The following is a 25,589-nucleotide window of genomic DNA, read 5'->3' as shown; positions in this document are numbered from 1 at the left end:
AAACAAATTCCTTTTATTTTTTTTAAAGCTAGCATTTTTATAATAAACAAGAGCATAATGGAGTCTATTTCAAGATGCATCCGTGTGATAGGGATGTTGCAAAGTGGATGAGAGAATGACATGACATGTGAGTTGGTTCAAGTCCCTGGCTCACATCTCACCCCAGCAATGAACTCATTGGGTGTCTTTAAGTAAGCCTCTTTCTCTCAGTGACAGCCCATATCAGTAATGCAATGCTTTAAGGTTCAGCAGGGTTCCTGAAGACTTTTCAACCGCCAGGACCTTGTCACTTACACTGGGCCAGTTTATACAGAAAATAAAATATCCATTGTGCACACAAGCCCAAGAATGTTCACAGCAGAGAAAAATATTTGCAAAAACTAATAGGACTTTTATCTAAGGAGGTACTTTGAGTATTTGACCATTGTGTTTTCTGACCTGAAAGCCAATTTCTTTTATTAGAGACATTGATTGATAGTGAAGGGAAAATGCCCCTTTGCTTGCCTCAAGAAACTTCCTTCATCTACCTTGACTTCATCACACATGTCATTTTGGGAATCTTTTTTTTCTTTAATCAGCACATTTAGAGTATGTTTAAAATAGATGCCCAACATTTATCTCACCAATGCCTTGGGGTTTCTCTTGTCTTCGTTTTTTAATGAAAAGCTTCATATACTTACCCAATTCACCATTAAAATTAATTGCCTTCTTTTATCTTACAAACATAGAAGGGCAGGCTGCATTCCTCTCTGCCTTCCCATGAGGAGCAACTATACTGTATAGGTGTCCCCCCCCCCCATCCACAGATACAGTATCTGAGTCTCAATTATCTGTGTTCAAAAATGCACAAATTACTTATCTCCTGGTGTTTTAAGCCTTCCTGGGTCTCGCTAGCATTTTGTTGACTAATAAATTGAAGTAGAAAACACTCACAGGGAGCTAAACAGAAGACTGAAAAGAATGGGATGCTTATGAGTTGGGGGTCTGCATTAAAAAAAAATTTTTTTAACGTTTTTCAGAAGCTTTTAAAAAGTGTTTCTTACTTTAACGCCACAAACCATGCCATGCAAGGCAGTCTCTGGTACCCCCAAAACCACTTCCAGGTCGTGCCAAGGCCTGCAACCCCCTCTCTTGGCCCTGTTGTCCCTCAAAATGTATCACGAAAGTGTTTTCAGTGCACTCTGATGCTTTCAGAAGTGCGGGAGACTGCCCTGCAGCTGGTGTGCTTTGTGGTGCTAAGGTAAGGAGAGCTTTTACAAAACTTTTTCTTTAACACAGCCCCCACTATCCCCTGATATTGGTATCTGTGGGGGTCTGGGAAAGGATCATTTGTGGACACTGAGGGACTTCTGTATTGCAAAGACACCATGAGTTTCCACCATAAACCTGAATCTAGGCAATGCAACCCCTGGAATTTCTCACATTGGAAGTGAGAAACATGCATTATAATTTGTATTGTTACAAAATTCCGATATAGATATAAGTAGTTCATAAATAGTTCCTTCAGAGATGAGAAATTATCAGACCAAGAAAGATAGTTTTATTCCCTTCCTTAGTCATGAGTATGCAGTAGGCTGCCTATCACACTGTTGCATTCTTCTCACCTTACTAAAGAAAGGAAAAAAAGATTTTAAACTCACTTTCCCCATAACCAGTCCAGCCAACATGTACACATTAACTCAGAATAGCTTGATACCAGTGAACAAAGTAAGGAGATAATTCTTCTTTTTGAAGGCTCACAATCTCAAGAGAAAGTGCCAGAATTAATTAGATGAGACAATGTTGTAGTCCCCAGTAGGAGTGAAACACTTTATCTATAATGAAGAACTTGTTGTACAGGCTTTGTGTTGCTTCATTCTGATTAACTGGCAAACAGGCTACCATTATAGCATATTCCCATGACAATGGCAATGTGAGAGAAAGTTCTCTTTCTGAATAAATGTCTCAAGATAATGAGTCAGTACTATATCAGACAGTGTTAAAGACTGTGCGATCTTTGTGACTTCATCACATATATTTATTTCTTCTTTGTTTTTAGCAGTGATTGAAAAACCCAGCGGGGCTTGACTCAAGTTGAGTCATCGAGTCACCACCCCCCGTGACTTGACTCAAAAATGAATCATAATGGGGGCACTCTCCAAGTCACTCTATAGTGACTCTAATGGACTTGAGTTGAGTCACACACACCTCTTTATGAAGCCCACCGTGGAAAAAACAGGACTACTGCTGGGACCTGTGTGTCTCAGAGTTCTCTTTACTCACTCCCCTGCTGTCCCCACCCATCTGTAAACAGGGCAGCAGGGGTGGGAGGGACTGCGAGAGCCGGAACAGAAGTGGCAAGAGGGAGGAGGGTCACAAGCAGTTGCTGCAAGGCTTACCAGGATGACCCAATGCTTGGCAGCCCTACTCAGAAGTAGTCCCACTGCAGCTGTTTATTCAATAAGGCTTGCTCCCCCAAGTTACAACAGAGCCAAGAAGTCACAAGGTTGGAAAGCAGAATCCGGCAAAAGAGTTTTCTCCTGCCTTCCTGGGTTTCTGGAGCCAATCATAAGGCAAGAATCCCCTTGGGCTCTGCCTCATAGTTTCCCTCAGCCAATGAAAATATCAGAATGCCCTTAGTTTGTCCAGTGATCATTAGTTCCTTTGTAACAGAGGTGGGGAAAAAGAGCTTACTCCCGCCCGATTCATTAACCCTTCCCTGCCTTCCAGCTGGAACTCTGCAGCTCGCTGGTCAGAATGCTAGCCACATGAGGCTTTTCATGCCACAAAAACAGTAAGCTAGCACCCCCAGATGCAGGCAGACTTAAGTCAGCATGCGTGGGAATGAGTTCTGAGTCATCGGGCCCCTGACCGGAGTCTTTTTCAGAGTCTTCCATGCACATGACTCATGAGTTGCCAAGTCACTCAAAGTCTTGCATTTTTGCGACTCAAGTTTGAGTCACTCAAGTCCCCAACACTGGTTTTTGGGCTGCCCATTCATGAAGCAAACTGATTATCTCAGGCAGCAGGTTGGTGGGGGTGCGCCCAGTCTCTGTCCACCTACCCTCTTCTACCACTTCTTTCCCTTTCCACACCCTGGACCAGTGATTTTCAACTGTTTTTTGTCTCATGTCACATTGACAAGGTGAATTGTCTAAAATTGTCAAGGCACACCATCGATTTTTTTTTGACAATTGACAAGGCACACCATGCTGTTGCTGGGTGGCTCACATCCCCCAAAGGCCCCACTAATAAATGGCCTAACCCAAACTCCCATGGCACACCTGCAGACCATTCATGGCACACCAGTGTGCCACGGCACAGTGGTTGAAAATGGCTGCCTTGGACTGTAAAAAGAAGATGGGGACAGAGAGGAAGAAGACAAGTGGAGGGAAAGAGCATGCCAAACTAGAGCATTAGAGAGTGGAAGGAGCAGAGGCTGACATATATTGGGTACTGGTGGACAGTATCTGGTATGCTACCTCAGGTATCAAGAGGTTTTGGGCCAGCCCTGCTTGTGTGTATCTTTAAAAAAAAACTTTTAAAGTCCTTTTGACTTTCTGACCACTACCTTAACCCAAAACCATTCTGCTTGAAACTCTTTATACCAGTGGTTCTCAAACATTTTAGCACCAGGACCCGCTATTTAGAATGACAATCTGTCGGGACCTACAAGAAGTGATGTCATTAAACTGGAAGTAATGCCATGGCCGGGAGTGACATCATCAAGCAGGAAAATTTTTAACACTCCCATAAAACAAAATAAAATCAATTAAGTAAATTAAAAGTTCACAGTAAGTACAAGTTTAAAAAATTATTTAAAATAAAGAACCCTCCCAAGTAGTTGCTGATCTGTTAAAAATAATTCCCAAACATCCCAAAGGCTGCAATCCTATCTACACTTACCCAGAAGTAAGCCCCATTAACTATCATTGTTAAAAACATAAACATAACCTGTTAAAAGTAAAATTTCTGTAACATTTCCCCAGTCACACATGATGGTAAAATCAAGTCTAATATATTAAAAATAAAATATGCATTAAAATAAGAACATAAGAACAGCCCCACTGGATCAGGCCACAGGCCCACCTAGTCCAGCTTCCTGTATCTCACAGCGGCCCACCAAATGCCCCAGGGAGCACACCAGATAACAAGAGACCTCATCCTGGTGCCTTCCCTTGCATCTGGCATTCTGACATAACCCATTTCTAAAATCAGGAGGTTGTGCACACACATCATGGCTTGTACCCCATAATGGATTTTTCCTCCAGAAACTTGTCCAATCCCCTTTTAAAGGCATCTAGGCTAGACACCAGCACCACATCCTGTGGCAAGGAGTTCCACAGACCGACCACATGCTGAGTAAAGAAATATTTTCTTTTGTCTGTCCTAACCCGCCCAACACTCAATTTTAGTGGATGTCCCCTGGTTCTGGTATTATGTGAGAGTGTAAAGAGCATCTCCCTATCCACTCTGTCCATCCCCTGCATAATTTTGTAAGTCTCAATCATGTCCCCCCTCAGGCGTCTCTTTTCTAGGCTGAAGAGGCCCAAACGCCGTAGCCTTTCCTCATAAGGAAGGTGCCCCAGCCCAGTAATCATCTTAGTCGCTCTCTTTTGCACCTTTTCCATTTCCACTATGTCTTTTTTGAGATGCGGCGACCAGAACTGGACACAGTACTCCAGGTGTGGCCTTACCATCGATTTGTACAACGGCATTATAATACTAGCCGTTTTGTTCTCAATACCCTTCCTAATGATCTAAAGTTTTGATTTTTTGCCCCAATGTGCATGACTTTACACTTACTGACTTGAAGCGCATCTGCCATTTTGCTGCCCATTCTGCCAGATTGGAGAGATCCTTCTGGAGCTCCTCACAATCACTTCTGGTCTTCACCACTCGGAAAAGTTTGGTGTCGTCTGCAAACTTAGCCACTTCACTGCTCAACCCTGTCTCCAGGTCATTTATGAAGAGGTTGAAAAGCACCGGTCCCAGGACAGATCCTTGGGGCACACCACTTTTCACCTCTCTCCATTGTGAAAATTGCCCATTGACACCCACTCTCTGCTTCCTGGCCTCCAACCAGTTCTCAATCCACGAGAGGACCTGTCCTCTAATTCCCTGACTGTGGAGTTTTTTCAGTAGCCTTTGGTGAGGGACCGTTTCAAACGCCTTCTGAAAGTCCAGATATATAATGTCCATGGGTTCTCCCGCATCCACATGCCTGTTGACCTTTTCAAAGAATTCTATAAGGTTTGTGAGGCAAGACTTACCCTTACAGAAGCCATGCTGACTCTCCCTCAGCAAGGCCTGTTTGTCTATGTGTTTTGAGATCCTATCTTTGATGAGGCATTCCACCATCTTACCCGGTATGGATGTTAGGCTGACCGGCCTATAGTTTCCCGGGTCCCCCCTCTTTCCCTTTTTAAAAATAGGCGTGACATTTGCTATCCTCCAATCTTCTGGCACCATGGCCGTTTTGAGGGACAAGTTGCATACCTTAGTCAAGAGATCTGCAACTTCATTCTTCAATTCCTTAGTAACTCTTGGGTGGATGCCATCAGGGCCCGGTGACTTATTGATCTTTAATTTATCAATGAGGTCTGAAACATCTTCTCTTTTAACCTCTATCTGACTTAACTCCTCGGTCAGGAGGGGCCGTTCGAGCAGCGGTATCTGCCCGAGGTCTTCTGCCGTGAAGACAGATGCAAAGAACTCATTTAATTTCTCTGCCATCTCTAAGTCCCCTTTTATCTCCCCTTTTATCTCCTTTTATCATATAAAATGAACGGGGACCCACCTGAAATTGACTCACAACCCACCTAGTGGGTTCCAACCCACAGTTTGAGAAACATTTATTTATACCATGGCTTTCAGTGTAATTTTCTTCCATCTGTACCTAATTCATTCCTGCAAAAATCTGAATAAGTATAATTATTACATCAATTTCAGTGGGGAACATTCTAACGTTCCAAAGCTATTCCAAATTCACCCAAAAAATCACCTTAAATCCCTAATAACACAAGGAAAATATATGATATGATAATATAGAATAAACAGCAATTAATAACGACATTGTACATCATCAATAAAGTGTTAAAAGTCAATGATGAGTATGTTTCAAATGTTATAGCATCACATAATAAGGCTTAGCACCTCAAGCTTTAGTTTTAAACTATGAGCAACGCTCTTATGTTTCATCTGTTTTTCCACTTTTCCAAGAATTTTTTCATCTTCTTATGTTGTTTTGGGCGCATATTCGCAGTCATTTGTGGAAACAGATACACTGTAAAAGGGAACAGAATAAGGGAACATAAACAGTATGTAATGTGTACACACATTACAATAACGTGTAATGCACATGCCTTGAAAGTATGGGGATGCACTACTCACCAGATAGTGTATCTCACATGAAGGAAGGCACCTTTTCCTAGGCCACCCTCCATTTTCCAAAGGTCCTAAACAGTGCATCCATAAAGCCCATAGCAGCACTGAAGAAAGGAGGCCCTTCTGGAATTCTGTCCTACCAGAGAGAGAAATCCAAAATTCAGTCAGACTTCCTGAAACTCTTTCATGGGTATCAGTGGCATTGCTAGTTACCATGGTGCCTAGGGGAAAACTGGAAATGATGTCGCCCCCCAGAGCAAGAGGCAACTAGTGACTATGTTCACCGCCACTGGCTCCACAAAGACAAAAAAGGAGGCAAGAGGCAATTCTGCAAGAGGCAATATCACCGAACACAGTCTCAGTCTTTTGTTGCTCGTTGCCCCTTGCTCTGCTACCTCCCTGCAGCACCAGCCACCTCCTGCTCACCACCCAAAGCCGCCGGTTGCCCCCAAATCCCCAGAGGCCTTTATCTTTTTTCCAAAGCTGTTGGAGAAGGGTGCACGCTGGCCACCGCCATATTGGTTGCAGCTAGCATGACACCCCACAGACGCATGGCACCTGGGGCAACTGACTCCCCTCCTTACCGATGCCACTGATTGGTATGCAAGGCAAATTCATCCCTTTGTTGCCAGAGCTCAAAGTGGCGTGAAGGTCTACTACCTGTTCGGTAAAATGGAAGATTACCCCTACAACAGGGGTGTCCAAACATCTTGGCAGGAGGGCCACATCATCTCTCTGGCACTGTGTCAGAGGCTGGGGATAAAAGAATTAATTTACAATTTAAAATTTGAATAAATTTACAGAAATGAATATATTAGAGATGGAACTCATATGAATTAATGAAGGTCTTGTAATAGCTCAAGGCCTATAAAAGGCCTTGCACAAAGCAAGGCCAGCCTTTCCTTCACTGCCACTACTGCAACACAGATGTGAAACAGCAAGTAGTGGAGGGAGCCCTTGTCCCACAGCTCAGGTGAAAAGTCGAACAGTTGTCCTCTTGCTGACAGCAGTTGCATTGGGCCAGCACGGGCTCCAACAAGTCTCTGGAGGGCCAGAGGCTCATTGGGGACTGGGGGCTTCCCGAGGGCCTGATTGAGAGCCCCCAAGGGCTGCAAGTGGCCCCCGGGGCCAGGGTTTAGGCACCCCTGCTCTATACTTGGCCCTTCCCCTCCCCCTTCTCAGACCCTATATCAAAAATCTTGGTATGGATAAAGAGAAATGTTCTTAATATGTGCAATATGGATCAGTGACAATTGTTATAGCAAACATACTGGGTAAAGAGGGAAGACCTTATAGCTGTTTGCCTGATTTGTTCAAAGTACATTAACTTGGACACTTTGCTGTACTCTGATTAAATCCCATTTTCTCCACTGATACAATAATAAACTCCCTTGAAAAGGGAAAAGGGGTCAGGAGTTGTATGTATTATGCAAGAAGTTTCACTTTACCGCCCGCTCAAGCCTCTGTTTTTATCCTTTTTACTATGGTGGAGGGTCCTCCTTCTGATGCATTTCTTGAGTTCCACATTCACTGGAATGGGACCATTCTGGTGGCTTTGTGTTCCTCCTCACCATGAGACTGAGGTATGGTTGCCTACTCATGACTAAACATGCATGTATGGATCAATACATTTTCCTTGTCACCTATCAGCTTCTCAGTTTAGTGACTCACCAAAAATCAGGTTGCGACCCACTTTTGGGGAACCACTGCTATAGAGTGAAATAGTACAGTATTATTACAGTAAGTATGTATACATAGATCAGGTCTTAAATATTTGATTCAACAGACCGTTACATTTGAGAGAAATTGTGTTGTACCTCCAAATCATGTGTCTCCTTTTGTGACTGACGTACTTGATGTGTCAGTGACAGCATAGCCACTTGTTGATGTGTACAGGTGGAGCCTATTTTTGCGCATGAGTTCTGTTCCATGACCCGGTGCGATTAAGAAAAAACGTGTTGTGCTAAATTCCATAGAGTTACGCAAATACGCTACAACCTGACACTTGGGGCTGGAAGGAAACTAAGGCAGCTGTTATCAGTCCCCTCTGCTCCTTCGCCTCCCACTCCTCACTCTGTACTCAGCCCTCCCCGTTGCCAGCTGTCCCTGCTTCTTTCACTGGTGGGATGCTGAGCTTTTAAGAATCCAGTCCTATGCATTTCTACTCAGAAGTAAGTCCCAGTCAGTGGGGCTTACTCCCAGGAAAGTATGGATTGGATTGTAGCCTGAGAGCCCAGTCCTATGCTTGCCTACTCAGAAGTAAGTCCCATTCTAGTCAATGGGGCTTACTCCCAGGAAAGTGTGGATCAGATTGTAGCCTAAATCTCATGCTTTGGCTTGCTGGGAAGACTTGCTTGCTGGGCTGTTTTGTTTCTGTAGGCTGAAGCACAGAGAGCCTGCACCATCTTAGTCTGAAGGGGGGGGAATTGGGAAACACTCCCTGGGTTTTTTAAAGCAATCAGCTCTGTTGCTACCACACCTGCCCCTTTGTGTGTGTGTGTGATCAAGAGAGAGAGAGAGCGAGAGTGCTCCACCTTGCTGCATGTGTTCTGGCTACAGAAGCTTTCCGCCCCCCCCCCCTTCCCCTCTTCAGCCTGGCTCAGGGGCTCCAGGAGTCTTACTGTTTCTTTGCAGGGGAACCTCTTCCATGGCTCCAGGGCTATTTCCCTGCCTGTGCCAGGCGGAGCCCTTTTGCAGTGTTTTGGGCTGCCTGGAAACTGAGGGAGACTCAAAGGGCAAAGGAGGTAAAGGTGTGTTCTACTTTCAATTCCCCGCACTTGATTCTCGTTGAGGCAAATTTGCAGATAAAAAAATCTGTGAATAAATAGGTTGCACCTGTAATTGTTATAGTCGTGTATACACTATATTAGTAGTTAGGCAGGGGGCTGAACACTTTCAAGATTGACTAAAACCCAAGAAACTCTAAAAATAAGAGTACCACTTATGGCAGTGGTTCTAAGATTCTGGGAGAGTTTGAGAGCCACTAAGTTCTTGCGTGGGCGGGAGGGGGGAGGCAGCAGGGACGGGGGAAGGCAGCAGCACAATCCCCAGGATTGGGCTGCAGGGGCTTGGGTACACCTACCCAAGCCCCTGCAGCCTCCCCGGGGGTGCGGGGAGCCTGGCGCGACCTGCAGCAGGGCTCCCCACAGCAGTGAAAGTAGATGCGGAACAATCGTACCTGCACATCAAGCGATGTGTACCCAAGCCCCTGCAGCCCCCCTGAGCGGTGTGATCCTGGGGATCACGCTGCTGCCTCCTCCTAGCCTCCAGGCTGCCCCTGCCCCTTAAGGGGGCAGGAGCCATTGCCCACAGGCTTGGGTGTCGCAATTCCCCCGTTTGAAAAGCCCTGACTTATGGTAATAATGCAGCAGGTTACAAATGCAATTTCCACATTGCAGATAAGACTGAAGAAATATCCTTCTTATGTAACTAACAAAACTTTTTTCACCTTTTATTGGCTTTTAGGATGAGGAAAAAGGAAGGAGGAGGAGTTTAGTAAACATTTTAATTTTGTTAATATTGGATTAGCATTTGTTCTATAATGAGTACCTATGAACATATACAGCTTCTTTATATTGAATGAGACCTTTGATCACTGTGTGGAGAGGCCCTCTGGAGTCTCTGAGATCTTTACCAGGTATGCTATGCGAGTATCTGAGATTAAATTTGGGATGCTTGTCATGTACATATTTTGCCACTAAGCCATGGAAACTCCCATAAATTGTTACTGTTTTCTCCATGTCTCTCTTTTTTTAATATAACCTATTCTGAGCTTTGGCAAAGCTTACCAAGGATGTCATGTTCTTTCACCCTTTGGGAGGCTTCAGAAACGACTATAGTGTACATTTTTGTCCCCACACCTGATACTCCTCCAAAGGATATAAAATGCAGTAACTATAAGCTGTAGCCCTTAGCAATGAGTCACCTGACCTAAAAAACAAGAGGTGGTCCTCTTTCATAAAAGCAGCATTTTCCTCATATAACCTTTTCCTCATTCTGAAGTTCTTAGCTAGTACTTTTTCATGAGATTTTTTTTTTTTAAATATGGTGTGTTCACTCTCTGCTTTCTGTTGGAAAGACATAGGCTGCTTCATTGTAATGTTTGTGCTCCTAATTGTTTTTTTCCCCCTGTATTTAACCCTGAAGTTTAAAGTTAGTAACTGAAGGGACATCTTCTGATAGTTAATTCTGATCTGTGTCAAAAAACGGAGGTGGTTAATTTCCCTTGGGGATTGCATTGTACAGTATAACACCATTTGTTGATCCAGAGTGCAATATGAAGTAATTTAAACAAACATAATTGTACTTTTGTGTTGCTTTTGTGCAGAGCTTTATGAGATAGATGTCGTGGCTTAGTTTTATGAACCGATATGTTTGCCACTTAGTGGGTCCTAGGATAGGATTGACAATCAACGGTAGACCATGTTTTTTATTGGGCTAGCAGGTGTGGGAAGATCAGTCAAGCTTACATATTCACAAAACTCTGGGATAATCTACATGGATTATGTATTTTCCAATGTCCCTTGGAAAACGCATTTTCCATTTGCATCAGGTAGCCAGTTTACTATCCTCAAGTTCAAATAGCAGGGATGAGAAAACCCAACATGGCTTGACCCAATATGGCCGAGTCACCACCGTCGCGACTCAACTCAAAAAAGAGTCATAACAGGGGCACTTTCCAAGTCGCCCTTTAGAGACTCTAAGGACTCCAATCGAGTCCTCTCTCCTTTAAAAAACCTGCCATGGAAAAAACGGGTCTGCAGCTGGTGTGTGTGTTGGAGTACTCTTTGAACACCCCTAATGTCCCCGCCCATCTGTAAACAGGTTAGGAGGGGATGGGAGTGTAAGAGAGCCAAGAGAAAAGTAGCAAGAGAGAGGACAGTCACAAGCAACTGCAAGGCTTACCAGGACAACCCGATCCTTGGCAGCCCTACTCAGAAGTAGTCCCACTTTAGCTGGTCATTCAATGAGGCTTTCCACTTGCCACCAACCATGCGGTGCAAAGCGTGATCGCTATGAACTCCCTCCCCCTCCCTGGGCTTCTCAAGTCAATAAAAAGTCAAGAATCCCCCCCCTTGGCTCTTCCTACTGCTCTCCGTCACTCAATGAAAATATCAGAATGCCCAATCCTTTGCCCAATGATCATCTGTTCCTTCCTGTCAGAGATGGAAAAAGAGAGCCCAGTCTCACTTCCCCCCATTCATTGCAAACATTAACGCTTTCCTGCTTCCCACTGGAACTTTCCTTCTGCCTGATCTGAATGCTGGCTCCACGAGGTTTATCACACCGCAGAAACAGTAAACGAGCACACCCAGACACAGGCAGACTCAAGTCAGCACGTGTGGGGATCAATGCTGAGTCAGGAGGCCCTGACCCAAGTGTTTTTCAAAGTCTTCCATGCCTGCAACTTACTTGTCAACAAGTCACCCAAACTCACTCATTTTTGTAACTCACGTCAGAGTCACTGACTTAAGTTACCAACCTTGTCAAATAATATAGATATTTTCTCTGTTAATTTAAAAACAAGCAGTTTCCTTTCTACGTCAAAATTTAACTGAATTTGAGTGGTGAGCAAGTTGCCACAAGCAGGGAATTCGTATGATCCCATGAAAAGAGTGACAACTACAAACTGAATAGTTATGTGCTGTAGACCTGTGGTTCTCAAACGTTTAGCACGGGGATCCACTTTTTAGAATGACAATCTATCCGGGACCCATCAGAAGTGATGTCATTAACCTGGAAGTGATGTCATGGCTGGAACTAACATCATCAAGCAGAAAGTTCTTTCCTGAGAATGCAGCAAGCACTGAAATTGCCCATGGCAAGCATTGAAATTTTGCCATTTTCCCTAGATAGGCAGGCTATAAATAATTAAATAAATTAAAATGAATAATTAGATATAATTGAAGTAAAACAAATAATTAAATAAGGGGAGTTAAGGTGGGAAAGCCAGCCCTGTTCCACCAAGTGAATTCTCTTTGTAGTCTGCCTGCAAAAACCTCAGCCCCTCCCCGAAGTGGAACCAGTGGTTCCAAACCTATTAGCATTGGAACCCACTTTTTAAAATTACACACCATCAGGACCCACCTAGCTTTACAAGACTAAAGAAGAACAGAAGTCTTACCAGTTCAAGCTTCTTCTTACTGTACTATGGTACTATACTGTACTATGGGGAAAGCTGCCTTCTGGAACACTTCTTGAGTTCCACTTGCATAGGATTGGGGCAATTCTGGTAGTGTTGTCCTCCTCTTTGTGGAGCCAAGCCACAAAAACCAAGCCACGTTTGCTTACTCATGAGTAAAGTGAGTGTATGGCTTAGTTTCGCTTTCCATAGGGCTCAATACATTTGTCAGCTTGGAGCAGGGGTGTCCAAAGTTCTTGGCAGGAGGGCCACATCATCTTTCTGACACTGTGTCGGGGTCCGGTGAAAAAAAGAATAAATTTACATTTAAAATTTGAATAAATTTACATAAGTTTACATTAATTAATTAATTAATACATTAATTCACAATTTAAAATTTGAATAAATTTACAGAAATGAATATATTAGAGATGGAACTTATATGAATGAATGAAGCTCTTGCAATAGCTCAAGGCCTATAAAAGGCCTGGCACAAAGCAAGGCCAGCCTTTCCTTCGCTGCCACTGTTGCATCACAGACTTGAAACAGCAAGCAGTGGAGGGAGCCCTCATCCCACAGCTCACGCAAGTGGTCAAACAGTCACCCTCACGCTGAAAGCAGTTGCGTCAGGCCAGTGCGGGCTCCAACAAATCTTCAGAGGGCCAGAGGCTCATTGGGGACTGGGGGCTCCCTGAAGGTTGCATTGGGAGTTCTCGAGGGCCGCAAGTGGCCCCAGGACTTGGGTTTGGGCACCCCTGGCTTGGAGGAAGGGACTTCGGGAAGGAAGTTCTTTGGGGGCTGCATTCATCAGATCAAGACCATTCTGGTGGCATTGGATTTCTCTCAGCCTGCCATTTGTGATGGACCAAGGCATTTTCATCTATTTGCGAGTAAACATGCGGTATCACTGTTTCATTTTCCATAGGGTTCAATGCATTTTGCTCACCTACTAAGCTTGTCAGTTGCAGCTTTGCGACCCACTCACAATCAGGTCATGACCCACATTTTGAGAAACCCTGCTTAAGAGGTTTGAATTTTTCAATTTTCACAATACTCCCAGGTGTTCTAAAAGAAACAGTGCAACAATTTATCGATAGCATTTGTACAGGCAAATATTTAGTACCCCGAAGGGCTATTTACCTAGGAATTATTGCTATCCTGTGGATATGGACAACTGAGATTTAGATAATGGTTACCAAAGAACAATCATCTTCAATTCTTGTTCCTGGTACAACAACCCAGGAAACTGAATTGATGATGAAGTGGCTTGTGTGGAGGTGGCTTTTTGCACTATAATTTAGACCAGTAGTTCCCACACTCTCCAGGACTCTCCCAAACTCTCCAGGAGTTTGGGAACTGCTAAAAGTCCTTGTGGGGGAGGGGCGAAAGCATTGACTCAATAGCTAGGATTGCGCTGCTGTCAGGGATGAAAGAGTTTTTTCTGTACTTACTAAGGGCAGAGCCAGCCTCCTGGGAGGGTTTGGTGGAAGCCCACAGGAGCCTCTATAGGGCTCCCCGAGCCTCAGAATGTCTAAAAATAGTGATTGTGACCCAGTTCCAAAAATGGGTCAAGGTCACAATTTTTAGACATTTGCAGGCTCTCTGCACCCCCCAGGAGACCTGTCTACCCCTGGTAAGTACAAAAAAAAACTCTTTTTGTCCCAGGCAGTGTTGCAGTCCTGGTGATTGCATTGCTGCCTTCGCCATCACCTCTTCCCTTAAGAGGGCTTCCTTGGCTGGGGTGTTGCAATGTCCCAGTTTGGGAACCTCTGCTTTAGCATCTAAATATGATGTTGAAGTCTGTTTAATGCCACATAATTTCATATTTCAGAATGTCATTGCAATAATAATTATTCTTCAGACAATTCTACTTAGGGCATGTCTCCTCTGAGATCCTTAATTTTTCCTTACTTAAATACAAAACTCAAGGGTAATCTAGATAATAATTTCATAGCATTCAGGTATGGCTCCTTTCTGAAGAATTCACACTAACATGGTCTGAGGTTGTTAAATAGTACTAGGGGTTAAAAACTAGAGGGTACCGTACGATAACTGATGTGCTGTCATAAAACTGTTTTGTTTTTAATGCTCCTTTCTTAAAATGTTTGCATGCATTCCATCATCCACTTTATTGTTTTGTCTTGTCTTTCTTTTTCCCTGCTCATGCAGACTGTGGAGAACGATGAACAGACATTGACGGTAGGCAATAGCTAGTATCTCTTTATATCTAGAAATACATAAATGTTGTAGGTGAAAAATCTTAGTTATTTTATTATATGTATGATTAGGGGTGTGCACTTCAAACCTTTTTGTTGGACTTCTGTTCATTTCTAGGGCTCCCAGTTCGTTTGGGGTGCCCTCCATGCATTTTGGGACTCACTTGTTAGGACCCAATTCAGTTTTCTCCTTTGTTCATTTTTGTAATGTTTTTAATTTACTTACTTTTACAAGCATTTTCTCTCCTGCCTATCCTAAACAGCTACAGGAGCTCCACTGCACATCTTTCTCCTAGTGCCAAGCATTTTTTTTACCCGCATGCACTAGATGATGCATTGTCCCAAAGCACTGAGGGTTTAAAACAAACAAACAAACAAAAAACCATTAACAGTAGCTGCACAGCTGAATTCTTGGCAGCTGTTGACACAGATAGAACTTGCAAAAGTATGAAAAATTATAAATTAAACAATACATTTCTGTTGTGTTATTGTTCATGGGGTGTTAACCTCTCTCTTTAATAAATTTTATTGTTCTGTTTTTACATGTTTTCAAAAACTATTTTTAGTTTTCTTTTTCACGTTTAATTCACATTTTAGTTTTATAAATAGTTTTTATGTTGTTATTATCCACCTTTAATCATTTTGGGGAAAGTGAAGTTACAAACCTTGATAATAAATAGGAAAAATGAATGGATAATGAGATGGGTTTTTTTAAGCCTCTGTTAATGTCATTTGATCCCCAGCTTGTTAACTATATTAATTTCTGAAGAAATTGACTGATATGACTGATTCGAATGGACTCCATTCGTGTTAGTTCCCATTAGTTCTAAAAATGAATGTCACTCTGTATCAATGCAATTACAAATCAAGGAATTTCATTGTTAAAATGACTAATTCTGGCATTCCAAATCTTTATCTGGTTTGTTTACCCATGAAAAATGAATGTATATGCAGCATTAACCCCTTTTTGTCCAACCCACAGGTGTACACATTTGGTCCCTGTTGCATATATGCAACGTTGGGCAGAAATTTAATGTTATATACACAACAAATTGTTTCCTGCATGTTGCTTAATTGCAGTGGCTAGATCTTGTTCATTTTACAAACCACTGGAGCTGGCAATCATTTTTCACATCAGAAAACAAGCTATTTTGCAAACCCTTCTTTCTGTAATCTAGTTGTAAAATTTTACAGCTGCTCCATCATACCACCTGTGTTAGAGTAATCAGAAAACACTCTTATGGCTGACTGTTATGATAGCTGTGGTACTCAGCTACACATATTCAAGTACAAAGCTCATGCCAATTCCAGCACAGCTGGATGATCCCTGTATCTGAATTGCAGCTTTTATCTTTAAAATACATGTGAGCAGCAACTGGAAAAATCATTCTTCCCTCTTCATTTTAATAGAGAAAACCAAAATATACATAGGTATTCCATTTATATGTGATGCAACATGGTTCTGTTTCATAGACTGATACAAAGGTAGGCTTCTTTCTACAAACCCGTGAATCGTAGCATAAACTCTGAAATGATGCTCTTCACTTGGAAAATGTTCATCTTTAGCTCCTCAGAATTTTCATCATGTCATGTCTTTTTGCTTCTGTATTCATCTGAACTCTGAGAAATGTAATAAAACTTATCAAAAGAGTAGAGAAAAGAAGAGAACAGCCATCCTTTCTACCTTAACAGGTAGACATTATGCCCCATCTTCTTGGGTACTTTTTAAGCCCTCTTCAGAAATTGCATTTTCATGGACATTGCATACACCAGTGTTTTTCAAACTGTGGGTTATGACCCACTAGGTGGGTTGCAAGCCAATTTCAGGTGGGTCCCCATTCATTTCAATATTTCATTTTGAATATATTAGACTTGATGCTACCATGGTATGTGTCTGCATTTGGGGAAATGTCACAGATCTGTACGTTTAACAGGCTACTATGAAGATGGTTTTAACAATGTCAGGCAATGGGCCTTACTCCTGGGTTAGTGTGCATAGAATTGCAGCCTACGATTGTTAAAAATTATCCTGCTTGATGATGTCACCTCCGGTCATGACACCACTTCCTGTGAGTCCTCACAGATTCTCATTCTAAAAAGTGGGTCCTGGTGCTAAATGTGTGAGAACCACTGGTGTACCCAATGGGGAGGTCCAAGAGCATGCTAGTAAGCCCAAACCACGCATCATGTGCCCCATAAGCCCATCCCCATATAATACAGTGTTTGTCTGCAGATGACAAATGCTGTAGCCAGGGAGAGCTTCTCAATGTGATTGGGAACACCGGACAGAGGTGGTGACTACCCAGGTTGGTGACTCATGGCGTCACATCCCTTAGTGCGCAGATGTGGAAGTAATTGGCAGCAAGGTCATGCTGCTGCTGAACTTGGAACACGCAAAAAAGCAGCTGCTGTGAGCTCTGCAGCTACCTGGCTGCAGCAGAGCGAAGAAGCTTTTGCTTTGAACTTGGGTGAATAGCTCCTTCATGTTTTCATGAGCTGCAGCTGCCCCCCCTCAACTATCAAAATTATTTGTGATTATGGGGCTTTAAAAGTGACCCAGACATTGAAAACCTAATAGCCTGGCATTATATAAAGTTGTCACATATTAGGACAGTACTATATAAAATTGTTCTATTTTAAATTGAGTCTACTTTTGCTGACACAAACACCCCTTTATGTTTGCAACCAAGAGGAATTACAGCCTTATAATGCATGAGGTAGAGCTGTTTTTCCCAAAAGATCTCAAACAACCTTTTGTCTTCTTTTTAGACTAAGCCACGTCTCCAGCGGGGTGGAAGTTCTGCATCTCTGCACAACAGTCTAATGAGGAATAGCATTTTCCAGCTTATGATTCACACCCTTGACCCACTTGCTGAAGGTATCACTGTAATTTGGTCTATGTTTTTCTCTCTATTTTATTTTTCTCTCTCAGAAATGAACTGAATTTAATATCACATTCACTCACAAATGCCTCTAGCTTCAAGCAATTAAATATATATATTATGAAATAATACTTGTATTTGCAAGGCTAGAATTTCTCTAAAAATATTAAGTAGTCCTGTGTTACTAAAAATGTAGACTGCAGTTCTAATTTCAGGATTCAGGTCTGCAGAAATAAAATTACTCTGTGCTGCAAATGCAAGGAAATCAGGTACTACTTGAAAGCCATTTTTATTGCAGTGCTGTTATGTAAAAAGTCAGCCTGAAGCTGAAAGACTATATTTTTATTTTGGTTCTGTTAAGCATGCTTATATTCATCAGGGAAGGGAAAAGGGAAAAGGTGCTCTCACATCATCAAGTCTGTGCTCAGATGAGCAAATAATACATAGCAAATAATACTATATTTATAATTATTTATAATACTATATTTATAGTATATAATACTAACAATAGCAAATAATACAATAATACTACCCATCTACTTGGCCTTTGATGGTATAGTAATGGATACTACCTCTGTCACCAATACTAAAGATTCAGGGGTTGACTGAGCTTGGTGGTCCATCTGATGAGTGTGGATCCCTGGTCAGTGCATTACCTGGCGAATCCGTTATGCTACACTGATACACACACAAGATGCTTAAGGCTGTTTTGGTTTATTTTCTTCTTTGTGTTAAACCTGTTCTATAACCTGCAAATTCTATTCATTCCAAAATCCACACCGTTTATCCTACTGGTATGTAATTTGCCATTGAGAATCTACGTGATTTCAGGCTTATTCTGGCCAGATTTCAGGAAAATCTGATTATAGTAATTTAGAATTTTTCCTTGTGAAGGAATACTGGCATCAAGTTCATGAATGAAACTTTGCTCTCAGAAATGAACCTTTCCTTTTTATTTTCCTCCGCACAGATTAGACATTCCATGAAATCCAAACGGTATGCTCTTCCCTTCCCTACTCTATAGTTTTAAAGTTATAAGGTCTTGAATTATCCATTTGAAATTCTTATTCATGTTTGGAAACCAACTTCTAATGACGTTGAATGCTGCCTCATGGGAAGTACTGGTAACCCTTGCATAGACCCTCTGGGTTCAGACAAGGCTTTCCAATAGCTACTTCGCTTGTACGAGTCTCTTCTGTCTCATGAGACACCGACATATCCAACTTCTCTCCTGCCAGATGTTGACCTGCCTTGCATCTTAAGTCATGGCTTACCTTGCACAGTATTTGAGCAGTACCTTGTAAAGAGCATTTACAAGGTTACTTTGTGATCAGTAATTATAAGATCATGGAATAGTGTGGCTTCATGTCAGAAGAACTGATGTGAGAAAATACATTTGTATTGGTTATGTATTGCATAAACCATGCCTTAAGTTCTGATATCCATCCACTTTTAAAGCATAAATGAACATCTAGAGCCTTAATATTAATATGAACTGAAAGCTTTTTGATTGTGTAATGGTGTGCTACTATTCTGTTCCAGGAAGAACATTGATAGCTTTATTGCCACATACAATCATCTACCAATTATAATCTGGCTGATACATACATTTTTGGTTTTTTCATTTTTTTAAAAAAAGTATCTGAAATGGCTGAATCATACCTTGCCATCTTAAAAAAGCAAGATATCTGCTCATCATTGTTAGAAATGATGTGTGTCATTCACCCCCCCCCATTATATTTGCATATGTGCTCCGATTGCTGAGCAGTCATCAGAGTACTGTGGGTAACCATTTTAAAAATGTTCTGGGTTGAAAGGAACACATTTTACCACTTTCACCTCCTATGCTTCAATAAATGCATGTAGCTGGAAACTCCAGAAACCTTCTACTTCTAATGTATAGCACTTTTATGGTGTCTCAGAACTGGGCTTTTCCTCTGCCTATGGGGTTGGGATCTGCAAAGGTTCTATCTTTCAAGAACCACAATATTTCAGATGGATCTTTCTGATCTGATATCACATTCTGGCCTCCAGTTTCCTCCCACGCAAACTGACAAGCAGCTCCTTCATCTCTCACATGGAGGGCACCCAAGACGCTTCTTCGTTCACACCAAAGAGCAGGTGGAATAACTCGGCTTGTCAGCTGCTTCAAGGTCTCACCATTCACGGTGCTGGTGGCCTCGAACTGGCGACCTGCAGATGTTATCTTCAGGCAAATGGAGGCTCTACCCTCTAGACCAGACCTCCTGCCTACATTTATTGAGGATTTACTGGACGATCCAGTGTTCTTGGCTAGATCATCTTCTGAGAAGTAATAATACTTAACATTTACATAGCTAATTTATTCAAAAGCACATACATTTTCTTGTTATCCTTACAACAGCCTTGCTAGGCGAGGCAGCATTTCTATCACCATGCTACAGATGGAGGTAGAGTGAAAGATAATGGCTTGCCTAAGGCTACCTACAACATAATTCTATGCATGTTAACATGGAAGTAAATCCCACTGTGTTCCATTTAGCTTACTCTCAAAAAGCGTGTCTAGGATGTCAACCTCAGTAAGTTTTTGGAGAGGCAAACTGGAAACTTCTTATTTGCAGCTTAGTTTCTTAGGCTGTAATCCTATACACACTTTTCTGAGAGTAAATCCCACTGAATACAATCAGATTTCCTTCTGAGTAAACCTATATAGGCTTGTACTGTTAATCACAAACTGCTCCAGCCAACCTCTTGATTCTTAAGTGCTTTTGTCCATATAATGAATACACTGAATTATAATTAATGTTGCCAGGGTTTTGCGGGTTCAGCTTTCTAAGTCAACTACTTAAAATTTAAAAACATTTTCAGAAACTTGTAAATGTGTGATTATTTTAAACTATCCCTTTTGCTCCAGTTGTATTCTTCAAACTTTAACTTTATATACAAGTAGTGGGTTCTTTCTGACTCTGGACTCATTCCAAAGCCTTATTCTGACATCCACAGTCATTTGTTCTGAACTGATCGCATTGGCATCACTGAGAATTCAGTGATACTTTTAAGATGTAAGATGACCTCTGGTTAGACAATACAACTTTGATTTAAAATGGGTTATGGGTTATTCATTACTGACTGACTTAATACATTCTATGTCATTTTTCTGCCAAATCTCCTTAGACATGTACAAACACATCTGGTCATGCTGGGAAACAAGAAGTACCTCTCACATGTGAAATAACAAACAGTTCCTCTGTCCATATTATGGCCTTTATATAATTGTACTCTATTCCTTGCTGAGGGAACAAAGATATCCCTATTGCCAAAAGAGAAGCTGTGACTGAGGGAAAATATTCCCTAAGTGTTTGCTAATTCATCCCTTCTTTAGGGAAACCTAAAACCTTCCACCTCAGTTGTTGAAAAGTGCATAAAAGAGAATTAGTGTACAGTGGTGCCTCGCATAACGAAATTAATCCGTTCCGCGAGTCCTTTCGTTATGCGAGTTTTTCGTTTTGCGAAGCACGTTTTCCCATAGGAATGCATTGAAATTTAATTAATGCGTTCCTATGGGCAAGAAAAGTCAGAACAAAGTCAAATTTGGTTTACAAAGTGTTTATTAAGTGCTCTTTAAAGGCATACATACTATACAGAGGATTTCAAAAAGGGGGGGGTTGCTGAGTGGGGAGCTTGAAGACTGTAATCCTGTGCACACTTTCCTGGGAGTAAGCACAATGGGACTTACTTCTGAGGAGACACGCACAGGATTGTGCTCTAAGCTGGGGAGGACAGAGCAGCTGCACTCAATTGCTTGCTTTTGCCGTGATCATGGGGGGAAATGTGAAGGAAATGGGGCAGTGAGAGGGTGAATGAGCAATGGGGGGGATGCTGAGTGGGGAGTTTGAAGGCTGTAATCCTGTGCACACTTTCCTGGGAGCAAGCACAATGGGACTTACTTACATAAACTGACATAAAGATCCGCCCCTTACTAGGGTGGACGGGATCATAAACTGACATGAAGATCCGCCCCTTACTTAAATCAAACCAAAACAAAACAAAACAAAAAATTCATCTTGCGAAGCATGGGTCATAAAAATTTGTTGTGTGAGTTACCAAACTTCGCAAAACGCTTTCGTTCTGCGAGTTTTTCGCTGCGCGGGGCATTCGTTATGCTAGGTTCCACTGTATCTGTTTTTGACTTTGAACCATCATTTGTGCTTAAATCTTGTTTCAGTTAGGAATCTGTTAAGATGCACTTCAGTACACCTGCAAAAGTATTTTATTTATAAAAAATGTTATATTAAAACCGAGTAGCCTAAGAGGTATTGAAAATATTAAGACAAATAGATACAAATATGCAGCTAAATATGCTAAAGTTGGTAAGTCTGTTAATGCCTTTCACAAAAGCAGGAGAGAGAGAAAAAACCCTAGCTCTATTAACTCTTTTTCATGAGGGATTCTCAAGGCAGAGTTTTGTGTTTCAAAGTCCAAAATGACAGAAAATTGAATTTCTGGGTTTGTGTCTGGTATAAATTGCATTCTGATGACAGAGATGATTCTACTTTCTGCAATGTTAAGTGCACTTTGTGTATGGGAAATTTTATTTTAGAAAAATGAAGAGGATTTTGTTATGATCTGTTTTGAAATAATGTAGCAGAATTTCCAAATTCTTTTAAAATTGAGAGAATTTTGGCAGAGTTTCATTCATACCTCTGTCATGTAAGTGAGACGTCTCCCTTATGAGTAGAGTTGCCATCTCTTACCTTAGGCACTGGTCATTGCCTTTTAAAATATCCCAACTGAAATGAGAGTGAGAGGAAAAAAGACAAAAAAATGTGCTCCTCCAACTTGTTTTCCTCATGGCACTGTCTTCATATAGACAAACAGGCCTTGCTGTTCAGCATGAGAATCATTGAGAATCTCAAGCTGTTCAGCTGTCTCAAGCTGTCAGCTTGAGAATCAGCATGGCTTCTGTAAGGGAAGTCTTGCCTCACGAACCCTATAGAATTCTTTGGAAAGGTCAACAGGCATGTGGATGCAGGAGAACCTGTAGACATTATATATCTAGACTTTCAGAAGGCGTTTGACACAGTCCCTCACCAAAGGCTACTAAAAAAACTCCACAGTCAGGTAATTAGAGGACAGGTCCTCTCATGGATTGAGAACTGGTTGAAGACCAGGAAACAGAGAGTGCGTGTCAATGGGCAGTTTTCACAGTGGAGAGAAGTGAAAAGTGGTGTGCCCCAAGGATCTGTCCTGGGACCGGTGCTTTTCAACCTCTTCATAAATGACCTGGAGACAGGTTTGAGCAGTGAGGTGGCTAAGTTTGCGGACGACACCAAACTTTTCCGAGTGGTGAAGACCAGAAGTGATTGTGAGGAGCTCCAGAAGGATCTCTCCAATCTGGCAGAATGGGCAGCAAAATAGCAGATGCACTTCACAATGTGCAGCGGCAGTGAAGAAGGCCAATTCTATGCTTGGGATCATTAGAAAAGGTATTGAAAACAAAACGGCTAATATTATAATGCCGTTGTACAAATCTATGGTAAGGCCACACCTGGAGTATTGTGTCCAGTTCTGGTCGCCAGATCTCAAAAAAGATATAGTGGAAATGGAAAAGGTGCAAAAGAGAGCGACTAAGATGATTACTGGGCTGGGGCACCTTCCTTATGAGGAAAGGCCATGGCGTTTGGGCGTCTTCAGCCTAGAAAAGAGGCGCCTGAGGGGGGACATGATTGAGACATACAAAATTATGTAGGGGATGGACAGAGTGGATAGAGAGATGCTCTTTACACTCTCACATAACACCAGAATCAGGGGACATTCACTAAAATTGAGTGTTGGGAGAGTTAGAACAGACAAAAGAAAATATTTCTTTACTCAGCGTGTGGTTGGTCTGTGGAACTCCTTGCCACAGGATGCAGTGATGGCATCTGCCCTGGACGCCTTTAAAAGGGGATTGGACAAGTTTCTGGAGGAAAAATCCATTACGGGTTACAAGCCATGATGTGTATGTGCAACCTCCTGATTTTAGAAATGGGCTTATGTCAGAATGCCAGATGCAGGGGAGGGCACCAGGATGAGGTCTCTTGTTATGTGGTGTGTTCTCTGGGGCATTTGGTAGGTCGCTGTGAGATACAGGAAGCTGGACTAGATGGGCCATGGCCTGATCCTGTGGGGCTGTTCTTATGTTCTTATGTTCACATAATGAAGTTTATATGTAGCTATACACATTATTTGCCCAAATTTACTCCTGTATTTTACTGTCTGTATTCAACCACTGTACGTATTACATTACAGGTATGTGCTTTAACCATTACTGAGAGAAGAATCAAGGCTACCCTCATTCATGTTTATACATTGACTCAACTAGTTGCATACAGCGACTATGCATTGACAGTTTATGCATTGACTCAACTAGTTGCATACAGCATACAGTTGTAAACAGCGAGGGCTATATAATTAGCAAGTCTGTCATTCTGCCATTGAAATGTGCGATTAAGATAACATTTCTGTCTGAAGGTGTATATAAGATAAGTGCATGTCTGAAGATGTGCATAAGATACCTTGTTTGAAAATGACGAAACTGACACAGTTTTCTCAACACTTTTTAAAAAAAAGATGAATTGTATTCTGTGTTTGATTTATGTATGTTCTCCCCTAGTAGGTAGAACACCTCACAAAACACACAGGCTGGTGCCAATCTGTTAGCACCTATTTCCCCACTAGGGAAGACCAAGTGAAGGGTATGGGAGGTATTTTTAGGACCTCTCATTTCAAATTGTTTTGCCATCAGTGGCAAATGAACACTTACTCTTTAATAGAGCAGTGTGGAAAGGGACACAGTGACCAGGAATATGGAAGGTCGATACAGGCCCATAATGGCCTGTGCATACGGGCTCCATGGGTGTGGTGGGGAGAAACATGCATTATGGGGATTCCATTGCAACCATAGTAGAGTACAGTTGAGCCCATTGTGCTTAGCCTTGTACATTGTCTCTGTAGGAAAAAGAATGTTATCTGATTACAAATCACATAGCTGCACATGGATTTATTTTATTTAAAAGATTTTGACAAGACATGACATTATCATTTACACAATAGCTTATTAACAGTATCTGCCATCTGGTATCGGACAATAAGACCGCAATCCTAACTAACTTTCCAGAACTGACATAAGGGGAATGCAACTCTGAGGTAAGGGAACAAACATTGCCTTACCTTGAGGAGGACTCCATGACTGCCCCCCAACTGCAGGATGCAGCACATGATCCACTAGCACAACTATGCCAGTGCTGGAAAGTTGGTTAGGATTGCGCCCTGAGTTTAAAAAAGTAATGCCTTTTACTTGACCCAAACCTGTCTTTTTGTGAACATGTAAATAGAACGCTGGCATGCTTCTGTACCAATAGAAACTCATCTTGTGAAAAGCGTAAGCTTGCTTGTTTGTTTCTCATATTAATTTTTTATGCCACTGATAGCTGGTGCCTGATCTGATATTTCTTATCGGGAGTGAGCTAATACCTTGCAGTTTTCCTGGGCTCATTGCCAATGTTATTTGAACTATTTTTATGAAGGATTAATATTGAGTTATCATAAAATGTTGACTGGCACCTTCTGCTGCCTAAAGTCTCACTCAACTTGGAATTTATATTACATGGTACTGGGAGAGGTGAGGAAGGAAAGTACTGAGCTCACTGGGTGCAACAGAGCATACTTAGTAGCAATAGTTGTAATAGAAAAGATTTATTAGACTATCCCAGTGGTTCTCAAACTGGTGGGTCGTGACCCACCAGTTTGTGTAATGATACCCCGTTCCCTTTAAGGGCCGGGGGCAGGGGGCAGAGGCAGCAAAGCGATCCCCAGGATCGTGCCCCTGCGGGGGAAGGGGGGCTATTTTTCAACTAACCTTACGTGCTCCCAGGGTCCAGGGGGTTTGGGGAGCCCTGTGGAGTGCTTTCAGGGTTCCCGGCGGCTTCTAAACAGTGAAAGTTCCAAGCGCGATTAAACCAGAAGTGGAATTTCTGCTTCTGC

General features: G+C 42.1%; 1 protein-coding gene across 1 annotated transcript in view; it reads left to right on the top strand.

Annotated features, from left to right (window-relative positions):
• The window catches only part of SLC24A2 (solute carrier family 24 member 2), a 108,492-nt gene that overhangs the window by 50,162 nt on the left and 32,741 nt on the right, over positions 1 to 25,589 (top strand). The window contains exons 2-3 of the mRNA XM_066616850.1: positions 14,657 to 14,686; positions 17,473 to 17,581. Of these exons, the coding sequence (XP_066472947.1) occupies positions 14,657 to 14,686; positions 17,473 to 17,581 (139 nt within the window). The remainder of the gene's footprint in view (positions 1 to 14,656; positions 14,687 to 17,472; positions 17,582 to 25,589) is intronic.

This window comes from Tiliqua scincoides, chromosome 2, assembly GCF_035046505.1.
Source record: "Tiliqua scincoides isolate rTilSci1 chromosome 2, rTilSci1.hap2, whole genome shotgun sequence".
Lineage (NCBI taxonomy): Eukaryota > Metazoa > Chordata > Lepidosauria > Squamata > Scincidae > Tiliqua > Tiliqua scincoides.
Note: the sequence above shows the minus strand (reverse complement) of the source record. Positions and strands in the feature narration are given on the sequence as shown.